The 20,625-nt window shown below is 43.8% G+C and overlaps 1 protein-coding gene across 2 annotated transcripts; it reads right to left on the bottom strand.

Moving 5' to 3' along the window:
• Window positions 1-385: 385 nt before the first annotated feature.
• LOC139379053 (putative transcription factor p65 homolog) lies at window positions 386-19,332 on the bottom strand. Of its 2 annotated transcripts, XR_011628359.1 has the most exons (12): window positions 19,151-19,332; window positions 16,207-16,242; window positions 6,496-6,632; window positions 5,842-5,987; window positions 5,526-5,617; window positions 4,974-5,108; window positions 4,689-4,793; window positions 3,909-4,124; window positions 3,710-3,784; window positions 3,533-3,607; window positions 1,134-3,369; window positions 386-830 (listed from the first exon to the last, which is right to left on the bottom strand). XR_011628359.1 is itself a non-coding variant. In XM_071121796.1 (11 exons), the coding sequence occupies exons 1-11, from the start codon at window positions 19,155-19,157 to the stop codon at window positions 2,591-2,593; spliced, it is 1,803 nt and encodes a 600-aa protein (XP_070977897.1). In that variant the 5' UTR covers window positions 19,158-19,332; the 3' UTR covers window positions 386-2,590. The 2 variants fall into 2 exon arrangements, 1 of the variants encoding a protein (XP_070977897.1); XM_071121796.1 differs by having other exon boundaries at window positions 386-3,369.
• Between the last annotated feature and the right edge of the window lie 1,293 nt (window positions 19,333-20,625).

Genomic DNA, 20,625 nt, shown 5'->3' with positions numbered 1-20,625 from the left:
TCCCTACCGACCAATCCCTCCCTAACCCGGACGACGCTAGGCCAATTGTGCGTCGCCCCACGGACCTCCCGGTCGCGGCCGGTTACGACAGAGCCTGGGCGCGAACCCAAGGACTCTGATGGCACAGCTGGCGCTGCAGTACAGCGCCCTTAACCACTGCGCCACCCGGGAGGCCCTCAGGTAAAATTTTAAAGGGGCAGCTCCTTAAGTGGATTATTTATACTGTATTGAGGGACATTGTGGGAAGTGTAGTAGGCAACACGTACAATCACTTAGCAAACCCAAATGTTTCAATTAATCTCATTTTCTGTCTGCATATATACTTCTACAAAATTATTATACAAGTGTCTGTTTTCAGTGAGGCAGCATTGGCTTAAGTACAGAGTTATGGTTTAATTAAACATGTTTTATTTGATGTAAAATGAACTGCAGCCGAAGTTCATATACCATACCGCAAAATGTAATAGTATCACACTGGCCTAAAAGCAAACTACACTGTGAATGAGCATAATTGACAGGCGGAAATTATATGAGATACCGACTCAACTAACAAATCTTTTTTACTAAGCATATCAGTGAATCTGCTACATTTCTGACATCTATAAACAATATCCTTCCTTTTCCAACGATGTATTGAAAATTACAGTGACAAGTTAATGTTAACATGGTAAAACTGTACATAACATTTTAGATATGTCACCAAGGTGAGTACTATATCGCGCATATCACCTAAGGCAGGGGTGTCACTCATTCCATTGAGGGCTGCTGGCTTTTCCTTTAAATGAAGCCATAGACAACCAGGTGAGTGCAGTGCCTTACTAATCAGTAACCTTAATTCATCAATCAAGTACAAGGGAGGAGCGAAAACCCGCAGACACTCGGCCCTCCGTGGAATGAGTTTGACACGTGATCTAAAGCCTAAGCACATTGTCGTTTCAATGTATTCTTGTCTTGCTTTATAGTACAGTGATATTACACTACCTACACTATAGGCTAGTAATGCATAGACATCTGCCTCACTCATCTACAAATATATCGGATGTCAGTCATTTCACGGAGGGCCTGCAGGTTTTTTTCCCCCTTTCAATTAAGACCGATAATCGGGTGAGGGGAGTTCCTTACTAATTAATGACCTTAATTCATCAATGAAGTACATGGGAGGAGCGAAAGCCTGCAGCCACTTGGCCCTCCGTGGAATGAGTTTGAGGACCAACCATTAAGGATTTTCATTGGTTGTTAGATTGCGTAACTAAACTGGGAACTTATTTTGTGCTTGCAAAAATGATTCCCTTTTTTTGAGAAATATTTTCCCTTTCACATACAAAATGTTAATGTTCTAAATGACAAGCTGTGAAAGCCAAGGTTAATATTATGACCCGATTTCTGGTAAAAATCAGAATCTTCTGACATTCTTCGAGTCCAACAAAATATATAGCACACAAACAAGCACAATATAATAGATGATGACAGAGCAATCATTTTAATTCTTATTTGGAGAACAACCACGACTACAAGGTGTCGAAAGCGTTCCACAGGGATCCTGGCACGTCTCCAACTTGACAGCACAAGTTGGCTGGATTTTATTTGGGTGGTGGACCATTCTTGATACAAACGGGAAACTTGTGAAAAACCTAGCCGCGTTGCAGTTCTTGACACAAACCGGTGCGTCTGGCACCTACCATACCCCGTTCAAAGGCACTGAAATCTTGTCTTGCTCATTCACCTTCTGATTGACACACACAATCCATGTCTTAAGGCTTATAAATCCTTCTTTAACCTGTCCCCTCCCTTTCATACACTGATTGAAGTAGATTTAACAAGTGACCTCTAACGGATCATAGCATTCACCTGGTCAACTCTGGACCTCAAAGCCAGTGCCACTGCATTTTTTTCATTGTTCCCCTCTAACCAGGGAGAGATTTAGACCTGGGACACCAGGTGTGTGCAATTATTATCAGGTAGAACAGGAAATCCAGCAGGCTCTGGACCTCATATGGTAAGAGTTGAATATCCCTGGGCTATGTAATGGAAAGAGCAGGTGTCCTTAATGTTGTGCGTACTCTGTATGTTACATCTTCAGGCGTTGTAGGAAAGATTCCATTGCTATCGGGAAACCGGGACCTGGACTATCCAGTCCATACATTGACAATGATTCACGAATACACATTTCAAACCGTGAAGTTCTTAGGGACCAGGAGTGAATACCACTGCCTTTGGAGACTAGATACAAGCCTGGGTTTATACACAACCCAGTGGAGGTGTATCTTTATGGGTTGACAAAAAGTGACAAATCCTTGGGTCTCGTGATTGCCCACAAACTGGCAGTTACCAGGGGTTCCCTGTAGCCCTCTCTCATATTCACTCTGTTCATCGAGTACAGGTAGGGTTCTGCAGCTGTCCCAATTAACATGTCCACAATCCACATAGAGAAGAGCGCAAACAGCACCATCTGATTCTCGATCAGCCAGCCAAATGTATTTTCTTTGTAGTCCATTAGAATAACAAGTACAAGGGAAGTTTGGTTGGAAGGGAGCTGGGTCTACAGAAATGTAGTATTGCAGTAAAAATATCTGTAAAATCAGAGCGGTCTCTAAGTCTGATGTCCGGACACGAAACCGGCCTGGTTGCCACTGTTCAGGATGGAAATGAGACGGTCTTCGTCCATGGAGCTGAAGACGTCCAGGTCGTCGAGGACGGCCGGCTGGCTGGAGTTGCCAGGAGAACTGTCGATCATGCCCTCACTCTGGAGCAGGTTCACGATGCTGTTGGGGTAGTTCATCCAGGTGCTGCCGCCACAGCTGTTGTTGACCACAGGGTTGGTGGCAGGTAAGTGGCAGGGTGCCTGAGCGACCGACACCCTACTGTTCCCTGGCCCCTCTCCAGCCAGACCACTCTGGACCAGCATAGCCTGGAAGTCGTCGATGTTTATGTTATCTAGTGTCCCTGACTGGTGGACCTCAGAGAAGCTGGGGAACTCGGGTAGCTCCTCATCCACCATGGGGCCATCCACCCTGAACTGGGAATCCTGGACCCCGAAGGTAGAGGTGGGCTCTGGGGTAGCGGCTGCGCTCACTGGCTCCTGGGGACTAGCGAAGGTGGAGAAGGAGAAGCCGTGAAGGTCCGACAGGTTGACGGTGGGGAAGGCCTGTGAGGTGGCTGCAGATGCCTGGGGGTTGGTGAATTGGGCCACGGGGGTGGCTTTGTGTTGGGAGTCCAAGGTCAGGCTGTTGAGGAACTTCCAGGTCTCTGCTGGAGTGGAGGAGGAGGGCTCTGCTTTGGGCTGGGTTCGGAACAGCTGGCCAGGCTGGGGGCTATCATAGTAGGGCTGGGGCTTCACAGAGGCGGCACGAGGGGGCGCCACTAGGTTCACTGCAAGACACAAACAGTCAATACCACTGTCCCCTACCCAATGCTATTGAATTTACAAATTAACTTAGGGTCCCTAAAGAGTTAACTTCTGGCCACTGATGTTACATACAGAACACCCTTAACTGTATGAAGAAGAAACAGCTAAATAAGTAGGATGATTTACCAGGCTGGCTAGCTGCTGGCTTGGCGGCGACTGTTCTTCTGGCAGTGTTGAAAGGCCTCTCTGCTGGCATGGCCCCTGGAATTCAAACATAAACCATCACACATTAACTCCCCCAAAACCATCAGATGACACAGCTGTCTAGTTCAGTGAGAGACATGGATCATTATAGACATCTACCTGATATGGACCCCAGCTTGAGATTCTGGAACATTCCCTCTGTCCGTTTTCGCTTCTCTATCAGTCTATATTCATCTGTACAGTGAAAAAATTAAATAATTAGCTTGTGTGAAAGGTTTTGCATGACAACCTCACAGCACACAGGAGTGTCGCCAAAAGAAACCAAACGGGTCGTCATAGTAACGAAAAGGGAAGAGACCTGGGTCGGAGGGCAGGAATTGGAAGTCCATTGGCTCGCTGACCTCGCGGTCCGAGGGCCTGCGAAGCTGCATCTTCACTTTGATTGGCTCGGTCAAGTTGGTGTCGTAGAAGGGCGGGGTACGGAACACGATGGCCACCTGCCTGTGGACGTCCGCCTGGGAGAAGGTGCCCTTCCCCTCCCACGAGTCCTGGAAGAACCGTACCTCAATGTCCTCTGTGGAGGGAACAAAGAGGGTGGAAGCAGGGATGGGAAGGAGGAGGTGAGTTTCTGGCTGGGAGAATTCATTCAGCGCCAGTCCAGCTGACCTGGTAATATTTTGTAACAACATAATTGGTAGCCCACAGTTTAATGTAATACAGAGAGGAGATAATAGTCCCTTCGTTCTACGTTTGAACAATTAAGTGGGCTTATACGCAATACTATCAAATGAGTCTCAATTAGCTAAGTGGTTACCAGTAGGCTTATTCACAATGATTTCAAATGGGTGTCAGTTAAGTAAGTGGTTACCAGTGGGCTTATACACCATGATTTCAAATGGATGTCAATTAAGTAAATAGTTACCAGTGGACTTATACACCATGATTTCAAATGAGTGTCAATTAAGTAAGTGGTTACCAGTGGACTTATACACCATGATTTCAAATGGATGTCTGGCAAAGAGGAACTTCAAAAGAGTCCACACACTAACAGGAGAACAAAGCCGTTGAATGAAGGCAATAACTAACAGGCTCAACACAATAGCACCAACAACAATTGGAGTGTTTGTGTCAGACAAACCTTTTTGCACTTTGTCACAGAGTAAGAAGATCTCGTCCCCTCCTCTGCAGCTCCCAGAGTTTCTGTTCACTCGACAGATCTTCAATTCTGCTGTGTTGGGTGCTCCTGTGAGAGAGAGAGATGGGAGTGAAGGAACGTTAAAGGGCCACAGCACCTGTCTAGTTCATGTTTATAAATGAGTGAAACTGACAGAGTAAACAGTGGAACAGGAACAGCCTGGACAGAACAGTGACAGATGAGGGAGCCAGTGTGTACTCAGTGAGTGTGTGTGTGTGGCAGACTCACTATTGTCGTAGATGGGCTGAGACACCACGGGCTCCAGAGGGTGAAGTTCACCGGTAGGTAGAGTGATCGAAGCCTGGAAACAAAGCCTCACTGCATTCAGGTCAAACTCCTCCTCCCACACCTTCGCCTCGGGAACTACCGCCAAAACACAACACAGTCAGTCACAAAGCCAAAGGGTGTGGCATCTGGGATTGGCTATCTGGCATTGACAAGTGATAAAACAAAAATCGATAGTTACATATCGCAATAATATTTAGTGAGCAATATGTTTGTAACATCAAATTGCAATAAAATCGCAGTATCAAACGCAATATATATAGAATCGTGAGAATCACAAAACATTGTATCGGCACATAAGTATCGTGATAGTATGAGGTCATGACTATATCGTGTCATGGTCACAGAGGACAAATACATTACTATTCACACAATATTATTGGATTAAACCAAGGTTAACAAAACATGAAAATGAGATTGGATGAGTTAATATGTGCATAACAGTCAATGTTATGACAATGGACCGACTGTGTGTGTGTGTCTGTCTGTACTCACTGTTGAAGGGGTTGTTTTGGGTCTGCAGTCTACAGGAAACTGCTTCGTTCACATCCTTTTTCTTCACACACTGAATGCCCAGGTTCTGAAAACTGAGATCAGACAGTGAGAGGAGTCAGAGTGAACGTGTGTGAAACTGAGATAGAGATCGACCACAAGAGGGTGCTTCATTCAACCACGCTCTGGTTCTAGTCTTTAAAAAATCATGACTATGTGAAACAACTTTTCCTGACCTAAATGGTCATATAAATGATTAACTGGTAATATTTTGGTCATCCAAGTATATGTCTTCTATCACACTCACACACAGTCTGACCTGTGTACTCGTCTCTCCTGCAAGTCTGCCTCATAGTAGCCATGTTTGCAGTCTTTCCCCACCAGCTCGTGCGGGTGGGGCTTGTGAGGCGGGTTCTTGGTCACCAAGGAGACACGGACACGCAGGGGACCATTGTAGTTGTGCACCTGCATGGGAGCAAACCAGGTTAGCAGGATGTGTGCCATCACCTGCCACAAAATCTCCACCACTTCCTTTCCTATGTCATAAAGCAAGGTGGGTCATGTCTAGATGGGATACAGCTTCTGTCAAATTTGACATAAAAAAATATATTTTTTTACATTTTAACTAACCCTAACCCTTTTCCTAACCTTAACTTGACCCATTAATTAACCTAACCTGCTGTGTAAGGTATCCTAAACCTGCTTAAAAAAAAAGTCAATTTTAACAAAAGACTAAACCCCTGTTGTGTAATAGTAAAACAGACAGCTATGGTTATAACTAGACAAAATGGCTAATTTGCATAACACATTGTATAATCATTTGTCCATCAACTACAGTATATTAGAATATATGGTGAACGTAGCCATGGTTTTGAAGGTCTCTGAACGTCTCAATAAGCTACAGTGCAAATAAAGCATGGCCCCTTAATACAGCTCAGTGTGCCAATTATGTGTAATTTAAGGGTGGCCTAACCTTGATGGCGGGGTGTGTCTTGGTGGTATCGTTGCTCTTCTCTCCCGGGATGCTGCCCGCCGAGCGCCCCTCACACTTGTACCTGAACCTCATGCCTCTCGGCTTGGGCTGCTCAATGATCTCTATGAAAGAATTCCCTGCAGAGAGAGAGAGAGAAATACACTGTGACCTTCATTCCAATGGGATCTCATTACTATCTCAATGTAACTGATTGGCACACATTCGCAATCAATGTCTCAATTGTCTGAAGGCTTCAAATCCTTATTTAACATATCTCCTCCCCTTCGTGTACACTGATTGAAGTTGATTTCAGTGTATTCATGGATGCCAAGGGAAGTCGGGCTTTTGTCTCTGTGTTTGATAATTTTCCTTCAATTCGCAAGGGGCTGAATGGGTCTCGCCGGAGAAAGCATCCGAGCGGGTAAAACAGCACCCCTCTGTCTCTGTATGTGTAGGCCATCTATCTGATGCTGTCTGGTCAAAAAGAGTATGACATTGTTGCCGCCCGTAGCATTGAATATAAGGGAAGCTAGCGAGCATTTGGCCTCCCTTGATTAATAAAAAAGTATTAAATAATAGCCATTCAGCGTTGAACTAAACTGAGTGAGCTCAACTGTGAATCTATTGCCTGCTCCTGTTGGATTATTAAACCATTGTTAATTCGACGTTGTCTGCATCTGGGTCTTACCTTCATACCTGATAGATAGGGATTTGGACATGTGGTTTTACTTAATTCTCCGTACCGGCCAATGATTATAACGGCAATTCTGATCCAGCCATAAATTCATACATTGTGCCCCTGGCCTGAGACGATGGAAGTTCAATATGTAGCTAGATGTAGAAGGCTAATGTTAACTAGCTAACGTTGCCCATTAAAGGAAGTTAGGCTAGCGAGCAAACATTTTAGCAAGGTAGCCTACGACAACAAAAAATGTAAGAGTGAAGTGTACTGTATCACAGAGTCATAGACCTTTTCGTCAACATGAAAAGAGTGGAGGATGGCATTGGCATTTCTCAACAAGTAGGGTGAGTAAACATGTTTTTTCTACTTGCACGAACACACACACACACACACACACACACACAGAAATCAGAAGCATGGACAGTCACATCATATTTAGCTTACTTTGATTGGACTAAATCGTTTTTGGTATCTTACCACTGTACTGGACTAAGCATAACTGATTTTATGATGATGAAATGGTGCTGGAATAGTGGAGGCAGCTCCTGTTTCCTTGCAACTTGTGGTAACTCTCTGTGGTTCTAAATCAGTAGTTGTATAGTAGTCCAAAAATGTTGGAAACATGAACTTGCTTGACCATGCTGTAGGTCATGTTACTGTTGCTCTCCGGTTAGGTGATGAAACAAAAACATTTCTGGCTTGGCTTACCCAGTGATTTTACCCAGTGGTTTCATCTACTGGTGGATTTAACAGGATACATCAATAAGGGAATCATACAGTACCAGTCAAAAGTTTGGAATCACCTACTCATTCCAGAGTTTATTTATTTTTACTATTTTCTACATTGTAAAATAATAGTGAAGACATCAAAACTATGAAATAACATGTAGAATCATGTAGTAACCAAATAAGTGGTAAACAAAAATATATTTTATATTTTATATTCTTCAAAGTAGTTACCCTTTGCCTTGACAGATTTGCACACTCTTGGCATTCTCTCAACCAGCTTCATGAGGTAGTCACCTGGAATGCATTTCAATTAACAGGTGTGCCTTGTTAAATTTGTGGAATTTCTTTCCTTCTTAATGCGTTTGAGACAATCAGTTGTGTTGTGACAAGGTAGGGGTGGTATACAGAAGATAGCCCTATTTGGTAAAAGACCAAGTCCATATTAAGACAAGATCAGCTCAAATAAGCAAAGAGAAACAACAGTTCATCATTAGTTTAAGACATGAAGGTCAGTCAATACGGAACATTTCAAGAACTTTGAACGTTTCTTCAAGTGCAGTCGCAAAAACCATCAAGCGCTATGATGAAACTGGCTCTCATGACCACGACAGGAAAGGAAGACCCAGAGTTACCTCTGCTGCAGATGATAAGTTCATTAGAGTTACCAGCCTCAGAAATTGCAGCCCAATAAATAATAACTGTTCAGAGGAGACTGCGTGAATCAAGCCTTCATGATCGAATTGCTTCAAAGAAACCACTACTAAATGGCACCCCCTTACAATTTCTGGTTGCGACAACCGACAACAATATTGCCGTCTGCAACCAAGAATTGCACTCCCCAACCAATCCGAAACGCCAGTGCAACCAAGAAGTAACCAAGAATTGACCAATGAGGATAGAGCTATGGCAGGACCTTTAAACGCTAGAAGAGGACCATGGAAAAATATATTTCCTCTCAGGTCATTTTGTTTGAGTTATCTTAAGTAATGTTAGCTATAACTTTTCATCATCATCATCAATTGGAATATCTAGCTGGTAAAAGTATCTAGCTGGTTAAACCGTTAGCACGGTTAACAAGATTTACAGTGTAGTTACATTAATGCTATCTAACTATTTAGTAAACTGGTGTTTTGACACTGGCACAGTTTATCGAAGTAACGTAGCTAGCTTAATGTCCGATGACTCTGACCATCAAAATAGTCTTAACCCCACTAATGTTATTTCCATACTTATCCGGAGCTATTATTTTCTTATTACCATAGCTAGCTATCTAAACAGTGCGATTTTTATAACTAGTAGTTGTCTTTTTTCACTCAACTCAGCATCAGCAAACCACTCCTTTTCTCTTTTAATTCATTTTGCAAATTGGACTAGACATAGCTATTGGGCAAACACTGCCTTGATATCAAATAGGCTAGTGTCATCATGTTTATTATGAATTAAAAGGCACAAGTGATATCCTATGCACTTGCATCTGTTTGTGGTAGAATTGTGCTTTAGCAAGTAGCTAGAGATGACAACATAGGTTGCTAGAGTGAAGGTCATCAGTTGGAACAAATTGTTCCTTACACTGTTCCATGCAAATACACTCGTCAAATCAAATTTTATTTGTCACATGCACTGAATACAACAGGTATTCAGACCTTACAGTGAAATGCTTACTTACGAGCCCTTAACCAACGATGCAGTTCAAGAAAATACCTAAAAAAAGAAGTTTAAAAATAAGAAAAACTAATATTTCAAGAGCAGCAGTAAATAACAATAGTGAGGCTATATACAGGGGGTACCGGTACAGAGTCAATGTGGAGGCTATATACAGGGGGTACCGGTACAGAGTCAATGTGCAGGGGCACCGGTGTCGAGGTAATTAAAATAATTATGTACATGCAGGTAGGGTTGTTAAAGTGGCTATGCATAGATAATAAGAGAGAGTAGTAGCAGAGTGGGGTGTGCAAATAGTCTGGTTAGCCATTTGATTAGCTGTTCAGGAGTCTTATGGCTTGGGGGTAGAAGCTGTTTAGAAGCCTCTTGTACCTAGACTTGGCACTCCGGTACCGCTTGCCGTGTGGTAGCAGAAAGAACAGTCTATGACTAGGGTGGCTGGAGTCTTTGACGATTTTTAGGGCCTTCCTCTGACACCGCATGGTATAGAGGTCCTGGATGGCAGGAAGCTTGGCCCCGGTGATGTACTGGGTCATACGCACTACCCTCTGTAGTGCCTTGCGGTTGGAGGCCGAGCAGTTGCCATACCAGGCAGTGATGCAACCCATCAGGATGCTCTCGATTGTGCAGCTGTAAAATCTTTGAGGATCTGAGGACCTATGCCAAATCTTTTCAGTCTCCTGAGGGGGAATAGGTTTTGTTGTGCCCTCTTCACGACTGTCCTGGTGTGATTGGACCATGTTAATTTGTTGTTGATGTGGACGCCAAGGAACTTGAAGCTCTCAACCTGCTCCACTACAGCCTCATCGATGAGAAAGGGGGTGTGCTCGGTCCTCTTTTTCCTGTAGTCCACAATCAACTCCTTTGTCTTGATCACGTTGAGGGAGAGGTGGTTGTCCTTGCACCACATGGTCAGGTCTCTGACCTCCTCCCTAGGCTGTCTCATCATTGTCGATGATCAGGTCTACCACTGTTGTATCATCAGCAAACTTAATGATGGTGTCGGAGTTGAGCCTGGCTATGCAGTCATGAGTGAACAGGGAGTACAGGAGGGGATTGAGCACGCACCCCTGAGGTGCCCCCGTGTTGAGGATCTGCGTGGCAGATGTGTGGTTACCTACCCTTACCACCTGGGGACGGCCCGTCAGGAAGTCTAGGATCCAGTTGCAGAGATCTGTTTAGTCCCAGGGTCCTCAGCTTAGTGATGAGTTTTGAGGGCACTATGGTGTTGAACGCTGAGCTGTAGTCAATGAATAGCATTCTCACATAGGTGTTCCTTTTATCCAGATGGGAAAGGGCAGTGTGGAGTGCAATAGAGATTGCATCATCTGTGGATCTGTTGGTGCGGTATGCAAATTGAGTGGGTCTAAGGTTTTTGGGATAATGGTGTTGATGCGAACCATGACCAGCCTTTCAAAGCATTACATGGCTACAGATGTGAGTGCTGCGGGTTGGTAGTCATTTAGGCAGGTTACCTTAGTGTTCTTGGGCACAGGTACTATGGTGGTCTGCTTGAAACATGTTGGTATTACAGACTCAGACAGGGAGAGGTTGAAAATGTAAGTGAAGACACTTGCCAGTTGGTCAGCGCATGCTCGGAGTACATGCCCTGGTAATCCGTCTGGCCCAGCGGCCTTGTGAATGTTGACCTGTTTAAAGGTCTTACTCACATCGGCTGCGGAGAGCATGATCACACAGTCATCCGGACCAGTTGACGCTCTCATGCATGTCTCAGTGTTACTTGCCCCGAAGCGAACATAGAAGTTATTTAGCTTGTCTGGTAGGCTTGTGTCACTGGGCAGCTCGCAGCTGTGCTTCCCTTTGTAGTCTGTAATAGTTTGCAAGCCCTGCCACATCCAATGAGAGACAGAGCCGGTGTAGTACAATTCAATCTTAGTCCTGTATTGACGCTTTGCCTGTCTGATGGTTTGTCGGAGGGCATAGCAGGATTTCTTATAAGCTTCCGGGTTACAGTCCCGCTCCTCGAAAGTGGCAGCTCTACCCTTTAGCTCAGTGCGAATGTTGCCTGTAATCCGTGAGTTCTGGTTGGGGTATGTACGTACAGTCACTGTGGGGACGACGTCCACTTATTGATAAAGCCAGTGACTGATGTGGTGTACTCCTCAATGCCATCGGTAGAATCCCGGAACATGTTCCAGTCTGTTCTAGCAAAACAGTCCTGTAGTTTAGCATCTGCTTCATCTGACCACTTTTTTATAGACCAAGTCAGTGGTGCTTCCTGCTTTAATTTTTGCTTGTACGAAGGAATCAGGAGGATAGAGTTATGGTCAGATTTGCCAAATGGAGGGCAAGGGGGAGCATTGTACGCGTCTGTGTGTGGAGTAGAGGTGGTATAGAACTTTTTTACTTCTGGTTGCACATTTAACATGTTGATAGAAATTCGGTAAAACTGATTTAAGTTTCCCTGCATTAAAGTCACCGGTCACTAGGAACGTCACCCCTGGATGAGCGTTTTCCTGTCTGCTTGTGGCGGAATACAGCTAATTTAGTGCGGTTTTAGTTCCAACCTCGCTCTGTGGTGGTATATAGACAGCTACGAAAAAAACAGATGAAAACTCTGGGTAAATATTAAGGTCTGCAGCTTATCATAAGATACTCCAACTCAGGCGAGCAAAACTTTGAGACTTCCTTAGATATCGTCCACCAACTGTTGTTTACATAAATGCATAGGCCCCTGCCCCGTGTCTTACCAGAGGCTGCTGTTCTGTCCTGCCGATAAAGTGTATAACCCGCCAGCTCTATGTTCTTAATGTCGTCGTTGATCCACGACTTGGTGAAGCATAAAATATTGCCGTTTTTAAGTCCCGTTGGTAGGATATACGTGCTTTCAGTTCATCACATTTATTTTCTAGCGATTGAACTTTCGCTAGCAGAACGGAGGGCAAGGGCAGATTAGCCACTCGTCGCCTGGTCCTCACAAGGCACCCCGATCTTTTGCCTCGAAATATACGTTTCCTTTTCCAGCGAGTCACGGGGATCGGGCCTGGTCGGGTGTCAACAGTATATCCCTCGCGTCAAACTCATTGAAGAAAAACTCTTCGTCCAGTTTGAGGTGAACAATCCCAGTTCTGATGTTTAGAAGTTATTTTTGGTCATAGGAGACGGTAGCAGCAACGTTATGTACAAAACAAGTTACAAACAACGCGAAAAAACAAACAAAATAGCATGATTGGTTGAGGGCCGATAAAATGGCAGCCCTACCCACCGGCGCCATCATCTTGACTGGTAATGGCAACATAATGCAATTAATAATCTAATGCAGCCTTTATATTTAATACAAACAGCAACACATTTCTCTTTGTGAAATGTTATTATAGAATTATTCCATACTCAATCCTGTGTATTCTCAAATATTTATGTTGTTTTTTTTCTTTAGTGGAACTGATAGGTTTGGAGTACCTCTTTGGTCAAACTGGTTTGGTGCTGCAGGATTACAAGGCTGCCACTGAGGAACTTGAAACAGGTGATCCTGATTTCCAAGGGGAGGATGATGAGGGCTTTGTGGAGCTTGTGGAATTTCAGGACCTGACAGTTCCAGTGGTGGAGACAGCCCTGCCTCTTGTTGGCACCTGTCGCCCTACTCCCACCCCCTCTACCAGAATCCAGTCCACAGCTGCATCAGTCAGTCCCCTGTCCTCCACTCCTGTTCGGGTTAACATTACTCCTTAGTCCAGGACCATAAATGTTATTTTTAAAGTGTGAATTGACTCTGGCAGTCAAAACAGCCAAGTACACCTTCTGAACGTGAATCGATTCTCAATTCCGGTACGGGTTTAGACACATAAAACACAGCAAAATAATGTTTTGTGACAACATGTTGCGGCGCCCTTCTTCTGTTTACACATAGATGTTAGGAGACACAGATAGCTTTTTAGCACAGGTAGGCGACTCTGAAAACACGCGCTGTAACATGGAGATATGGCCGTGTGGTAAGGTAACATTTACCCTATAAAGGTGTGTATAATTTGAACCTTTTTGGCCAGGACTGTACTGCTTTGAGTTGGCAACCCAGCAACAAGGCACACTTTTTGGGTCAACACGAGATGCAGTTCAGCCTTTAGAGGAAGCAGACCTTCAAGTGGGTTGTTGAAAATGCTCTGTGGTATGCTGGGTATTTGGTGGCATCGATGAAGAGTGACGCAAAAAAACATGCTGCCAACCACATTACTTTGAAGGTGTATCTGGAGGTCCCGCCCCACCATGCAGTCCACACATCTACCGGCATCAGTCCTCCACTCCTGTATGTACTACTCCACCACCAGCTGGGCCTCTGTTCATGATCTCCACACCTGTGCCCGTCTGGGCCTCTGTTCATGATCTCCACACCTGTGCCCGTCTGGGCCTCTGTTCATGATCTCCACACCTGTGCCCGCCTGGGCCTCTGTTCATGATCTCCACACCTGTGCCCGTCTGGGCCTCTGTTCATGATCTCCACACCTGTGCCCGTCTGGGCCTCTGTTCATGATCTCCACACCTGTGCCCGCCTGGGCCTCTGTTCATGATCTCCACACCTGTGTCCGTCTGGGCCGCTGTTCATGATCTCCACACCTGTGCCCGGCTGGACCTCTGTCCATGGCCTTGACCCCCTTGGCCGACACCGGTGCCCGGCTGGACCTTTGTTCATGATCTCCACACCTGTGCCCGGCTGGGTCTCTGTCTTTGAATTCCACACCTATGCCCGGCTGGGTCTCTGTCTTTGAATTCCACACCTGTGCCCGGCTGGGTCTCTGTCTTTGAATTCCACACCTGTGCCCGGCTGGGTCTCTGTCTTTGAATTCCACACCTGTGCCCGGCTGGGTCTCTGTCTTTGAATTCCACACCTGTGCTCGGCTGTCCTTCAGTCAGCCCCGTCCTCTGCTCCTTACGGGCTGGGCATTCTGATGGAGCCAGCGATCAGTCGCTCTCCATTTTCAGTTCATTATATATAATTGTAATTATTTGTGTTCAACTGTTTGTCCCTCTGTGGTGTTTATTTAACTGTTTAAACAGCATAATTTGTCATTGATGTTTTTCTCAACAGTATTATCTCCTTCCTCTTAATTCACTCTGAGCACAAAACCCCTTAGCTGAATTCTGTAATTACATTTTGATCAAGTGTCAGTCTTTGAATGCTCCATTGTATATACTATTTAATGTTCCTGCTTGCGTGCCTTGTGCACTGATTTCAAACAATTAGAATATATTTGTCATTCTCACGTCTTCCTCCAATTCTGTGTCTTGAATTACTTTCTTGATTTACAATCAAAACAATTTAGCCAACATTACGTGTTCAATGTGAACTTGATATTAAATGTAAAGATTAAGCCATTTCTCTTTTTTGAGATAAACAAGATTTAACTCCTGTGGTGTTTAGGCTTAACACATTTAGGCTCCCCTTCTTTAAGTTTGAGTCCTGTAGAGGGTGAGCGCTTTGACAAAAATAGATGTTTTCATAAGGAAACCTTATGGGTGATGATGACAGCTTTACGGGCTGAGAGGAACAATGATTGTCGGATGAAGCTCGATGCTTTTCTCCTCTCAGATTGTCACGGGAAGGAAAATAAAGCATTAAAAAACAATTAAGAGCTAAATACAGCAGCCATGTCGGGGTTCGATACAGGGTCGACATCGGCTAGTATGTTCATTCTTGGTAGAAAATGCACCCCGAATTCGCTACACTTGTTAATTCCTGGTGGCACATCCTCAACTGATGAGCTATATCCTTGGAGCACCAATAATAAGAAGAGACTTGCTTGGGCCAAGAAACACGAGCAATGGATGTTTGACCAGTGGAAATCTGTCCTTTGGTCTGATGAGTCCAAATTTGAGATGTTTGGTTCCAACCACCATGTCTTTGTGAGATGCAGAGTAGGTGAACGGATGATCTCTGCATGTGTGGTTCCCACCGTGAAGCATAGAGGAGGTGTGATGGTGCTTTTCTGGTGACACTATCGGTGATTTATTTAGAATTCAATGCACACTTAACCAGCACTTAACCAGGTTACAGCTGAGCGCAAACCAGATAGGATATAATTTGTTTTTCAACAGGACAATGATCCAACACCCCTCCAGGCTGTGTAAGGGCTATTTTACCAAGAAGGAGAGTGATGGAGTGCTGCATCAGATAACCTGGCCTCCACAATCACCCAACCTCAACCCAATTGAGATGGTTTGGGTTGAGTTGGACTGCAGAATGAAGGAAAAGCAGCCAACAAGTGCTCAGCATATGTGGGAACTCCTTCTAGACTGTTGGAAAAGCATTCCAGGAGAAGCTGGTTGAGAGAATACCAAGAGTGTGCACAGCTGTCATCAAGGCAAAGGGTGGCTACTTTGAAGAATCTCAAATATAAAATATATTTTGATTTGTTTAACACTTATTTGTTTACTACATGATTCCATGTGTGTATAAAGAAAAACCCTTGAATGAGTAGGTATGTCCAAACTGTTGACGAGTACTGTAGCTTTCACCTGGATTCACCTGGTCAGTCTATGTCATGGAAAGAGCAGTGTATGCATATCAGTATGCGTTTCAAAATAAAGCTGATGCTTCACGTGAATACAGTCATGATAAGGGAGAAGCCATAAAGTGAACAGAGACAAACAGAAACAGGTCAACAGCGTGATATAACTCTCCTTACCTTGGTTCAAAGGGGGCTGTCCCCATCCATACATTCCTATGGAGATGAAAGAAATTGACAAAAAAAAAAATTACTACAACAAATAAGTCAGTAAGATACAACTATCAACCAAAATCAACAACCCATAATTCCCCTCAACTATTCTCAGATGAGATAAGGCAGACAAGAACTGCTAACGTTGAAGGTCACAACAGCTTCGTGGTACAAATTCAGCTCCTTCTCCATAAGCAGAAGGGTGTTAACTAAAAGTAGAAGTTAAAGGGGGAAGTTCACCCTCAACTCCTACCCTATGAGGTCTGGAGCTTGATGGTTTTCTGTTCTACCTGATAATTAATTGCTCCCACCTGGTGTCCCATGTCTAAATCAGTCCCTGATTAGAGGGGAACATTGAAAAAATGCAGTGGAACTGGCTTCGAGGTCCAGAGTTGAGTTTGAGGGCCCTGGACCCTTCAAAAACGTGCACCCCTTGGGGTCCTGAGGACAGAGTTTGGGAACCCTGATTTAGATGTAGCTTATAAGAGAATTCTACCCCCTATTTTCGCATTGAAATCCAGGAAGTACATTCATGTGTTCCGCAAGTCGGGTCGTCACTGGTTACCACAGCCACAAAGTCATAAAACCTGCCTATCTCCACAATTTCTCTTCTTAAAATGTGATTTTAATTATAACCTTAACCTTAAAAGTAGCATTTTTATATAAAAATACAGAAATCTAAATACTCAAGCAATGGACCTACAAACTGGGGCGATGACAATGGCTAAGCAAGTGTTATAAACGGCCTAGGAGTGTTTTGGGGTGAACTCCCCCTTAAATATAACTTTTTATTTATTTTTTATTTAAACTTTATTTAACTAGGCAAGTCAGGTTAAGAACAAATTCTTATTTACAATGACGGCCTAGGAACAGTGTGTTAACTGCCTTGTTCAGGGGTAGAACAACATATTTTTACCTTGTCAGCTCGGGATTCAATCCAGCAAAATGCTCTAACCACTAGGCTACCTGCCGCCCCTACACTCTAACCACTAGGTTACCTGCCTCCCCTACACTCTAACCACTAGACTACCTGCCTCCCCTACACTCTAACCACTAGGCTACCTGCCGCCCCTACACTCTAACCACTAGGCTACCTGCTGCCCCTACACTCTAACCACTAGGCTACCTGCTGCCCCTACACTCTAACCACTAGGCTACCTGCCGCCCCTACACTCTAACCACTAGGTTACCTGCCGCCCCCACACTCTAACCACTAGGCTACCTGCTGCCCCTACACTCTAACCACTAGGCTACCTGCTGCCCCAAATAGCTGGAATGCAAAGATAAATGCATTGAAAACAAAGGAGGTTCCTCTAAAACACAATAGCAGGCAAGATATAACGGCTCATAATGTCTGAGTGAACTGCAGATAAATAAAGTAAAGTAAACACAGAGAAAATAAAGATTGTCAGATTACCGTTATGTTTACCACCTGACAACACTTCTATTGTGTCTGAAATAGTTCAATAGAGCAGTCGGTTTATAGAACACATCTGAAATACAGACGTTTTCTAGTTCATGGAAAAAGGACTGGAAACTGTGTTTCTCCCTTGATAGTCTATGGTCGATTCTGCATCAACTGGGTAGACAAGATTGATTACACATGGTGTTTGAGCATGGATTGAGTTGAGTGTTATTACATGACATTAACATTTTTAGAAAGCTTTCAAAAACTCCCTTGTGTTGTAGCTTTGATGATTGTATAGTTAACTTTGACAATGATGTTCAACTCCTGATAAAACAGTATATTACTCGATTTTCAGACTCATTTTTAAACCCATGTAAATAATGCAGCAGGAACGAATACATGTTTAACTTAGGCTATATTGACAAGAAGTTGATTAATTAGTTAAAGTGGGTGCTCATCAAATCAAATGTGTTTATAAAGCCCTTTTTACATCAGCAGATGTCACAACGCGCTTATACAGAAACCCTGCCTAAAGCCCCAAACAGCAAGCAATGCAGAAAGCCCACTGTTACCAAACTAAGGCCATCTTCGAAGCGAAAGTAACGCCCTGGCGACGCAGTTCACAAACCCAGTGCCTTTATTGTTTCAATGTGCCATCACCGACTGTCCCACACGTGACATATTACAATAACGTTTGCTTTTTGTGAGGGGAAAATGTGTGTGAGACGCGCCTTGCGCATGCATGTGTGTTGTCCATTCCTCAGTGTTGTTGTAGCACTGATTTGGCTACAAAGTATCCAGCTTGTTGACGTTCGACCTTCAAGCCCATTAGGTACAATGTAACTTTGAGTCACATTGTTGTTGCGTTGCTTTATTAACCTGTTATTAACCTATCAGTGCAAAACCCTCGCTATGACGACGTATAACGATTTCCTAAATGTCATACATTGTAAACATTTAGGCATTAAACATACAGCTACATCTATCAAATAGACATATGCAATGTTGTGTAAACACTATGACGTCATTTCGGGGACATTGTCCCCTTAATAATTAGGCTAAGCGTCAACAAAGTTGTATAATTGGTCAAAAAAGTGAAATATCTCTCTGCGGCTAAAGTTAAATATATCGGAGAACCGGCTAGCCTAGGCCTCCTGTCGCACTACCCTAGTGTTGGGATAAAAAAGGCATCCATAATATGCAAAGGCTACTGATAGCCTATACAGCTTCAATGTCACGAAGGATCACGTTCTACTAGATATGATGTAAAATAATACATCTATAATAGATGTGGGCCTATCTCAAACCATGTCCAACTTCCTAGTAGGCTACAGTGCTGGCAAGTCGCGGACAGTGATCTCCATTATGTTGTATTGACTCCTCCTGCCGTAGTACAAAACCAATGGTATCGGGGCTTCCCCCTTGTGCGCAAACAAGTTGCTAAGCTTCACACGAGACTCGAACATGCATTTACTTTGAGGATCAGTTTGTAAACAAACTTACCATCCATTTCCGAATTCTACTTCTGCCACGTTGGTTATTGGAATAGCCTTTCCCCTAGGGTGTTTGTCCCTTGAAAACAGGTAAATTTGTAAACTTGTCGTGACAGATCGCTCTTAGCCACCTCCGCCTTGAAGTCTCCAATGCAACTTGCCACCACCCTCTAAAATGGGGCGGAAATACCCAAATGACGTAAAGGAACAGAAAATGTATATTGGTTTCGTACAGTCATAACACATTTAAAGTTAAAAACAGTCACAAGGACCGACTGTGAGATTGAGTGCAATTTAACTGCGTCTTTGTAGCCACTATGTTGCGCAAATTTGACAATAAAGTAGGCATATCAACAATATTTCTATTCTGTTGATATGTTCAAACTGAGTCAATGGAGAATAAATATTTCAACATAGTAAAATACAATGGTTTTGTATCCTGTCTTGTAAAGTCCAGTTGTTCCCAAACTGTGCGGTGCATCCAGAGAGGATGCGCAAATATAACACATATATACAGTACCAGTCAAAAGTTTGGACACACCTACTCATTCCAGGGATTTTCTTTATTTTCACTATTTTCTACATTGTAGAATAATAGTGAAGACATCAAAACTATGAAGTAACACATATGGAATCATGTAGTAACCAAAAAAGTGTTAAACAAATCAAAATATATTTTCTATTTGAGATTCTTCAAAGTAGTCACCCTTTGCCTTGATGACGGCTTTGCACATGCTTGGCATTCTCTCAACCAGCTTCATGAGGTATTCACCTGGAATGCATTTCAATTAACAGGTGTGCCTTGTTAAAAGTTAATTTGTGGAATTTCTTTCCTTCTTAATGAGTTTGAGCTAATCAGTTGTGTTGTGACAAGGTAGAGGTGGTATACAGAAGATGGCCCTATTTAGTAAATGACCAAGTCTATATTATGGCAAGAACAGCTCAAATAAGCAAAGAGAAACGACAGTCCATCATTACTTTAAGACATAAAGGTCAGTCTTTGAAAGTTTATTCAAGTGAAATCGCAAACACAATCAAGCACTATGATGAAACTGTCTCTCATGAGGACCACCACAGGAAAGGAAGACACAGAGTTACATCTGCTGCAGACACATCTCAACATCAACTGTTCAGAGGAGACTGCGTGAATCAGGCCTTAATGGTTGAATTGCTGCAAGGAAACCATTACTAAAGAGACTGGCTTGGGCCATGAAACACAAGCAATGGACATTAGACCGGTGGAAATCTGTCCTTTGGTCTGATGAGTCCAAATTTGAGATTTTTGGTTCCAATTGCAGTGTCTTTGTGAGACGCAGAGTAGGTGAATGGATGATCTCTGCATGTGTGGTTCTCACCGTGAAACATGGAGGCGGAGGTGTGATGGTGTGGGGGTGCTTTGCTGGTGACACTGTCTGTGATTTATTTAGAATTCAAGATATACTTAACCAGCATGGCTACCACAGCATTCTGCAGCGATACGCCTTC

This window comes from Oncorhynchus clarkii, chromosome 21, assembly GCF_045791955.1.
Source record: "Oncorhynchus clarkii lewisi isolate Uvic-CL-2024 chromosome 21, UVic_Ocla_1.0, whole genome shotgun sequence".
Classification (NCBI taxonomy): domain Eukaryota; kingdom Metazoa; phylum Chordata; class Actinopteri; order Salmoniformes; family Salmonidae; genus Oncorhynchus; species Oncorhynchus clarkii.
This window is presented reverse-complemented; position numbering and strand designations above follow the sequence as displayed.

Coding starts and splice junctions, on each gene's coding strand:
- LOC139379053 (XM_071121796.1), bottom strand. Junction 6,633..16,206: donor ACAGCCCCCTTTGAACCAAG/GTAAGGAGAGTT, acceptor CTCTCTCTGCAG/GGAATTCTTTCATAGAGATC. Junction 3,608..3,709: donor CAAGCTGGGGTCCATATCAG/GTAGATGTCTAT, acceptor TTTGAATTCCAG/GGGCCATGCCAGCAGAGAGG.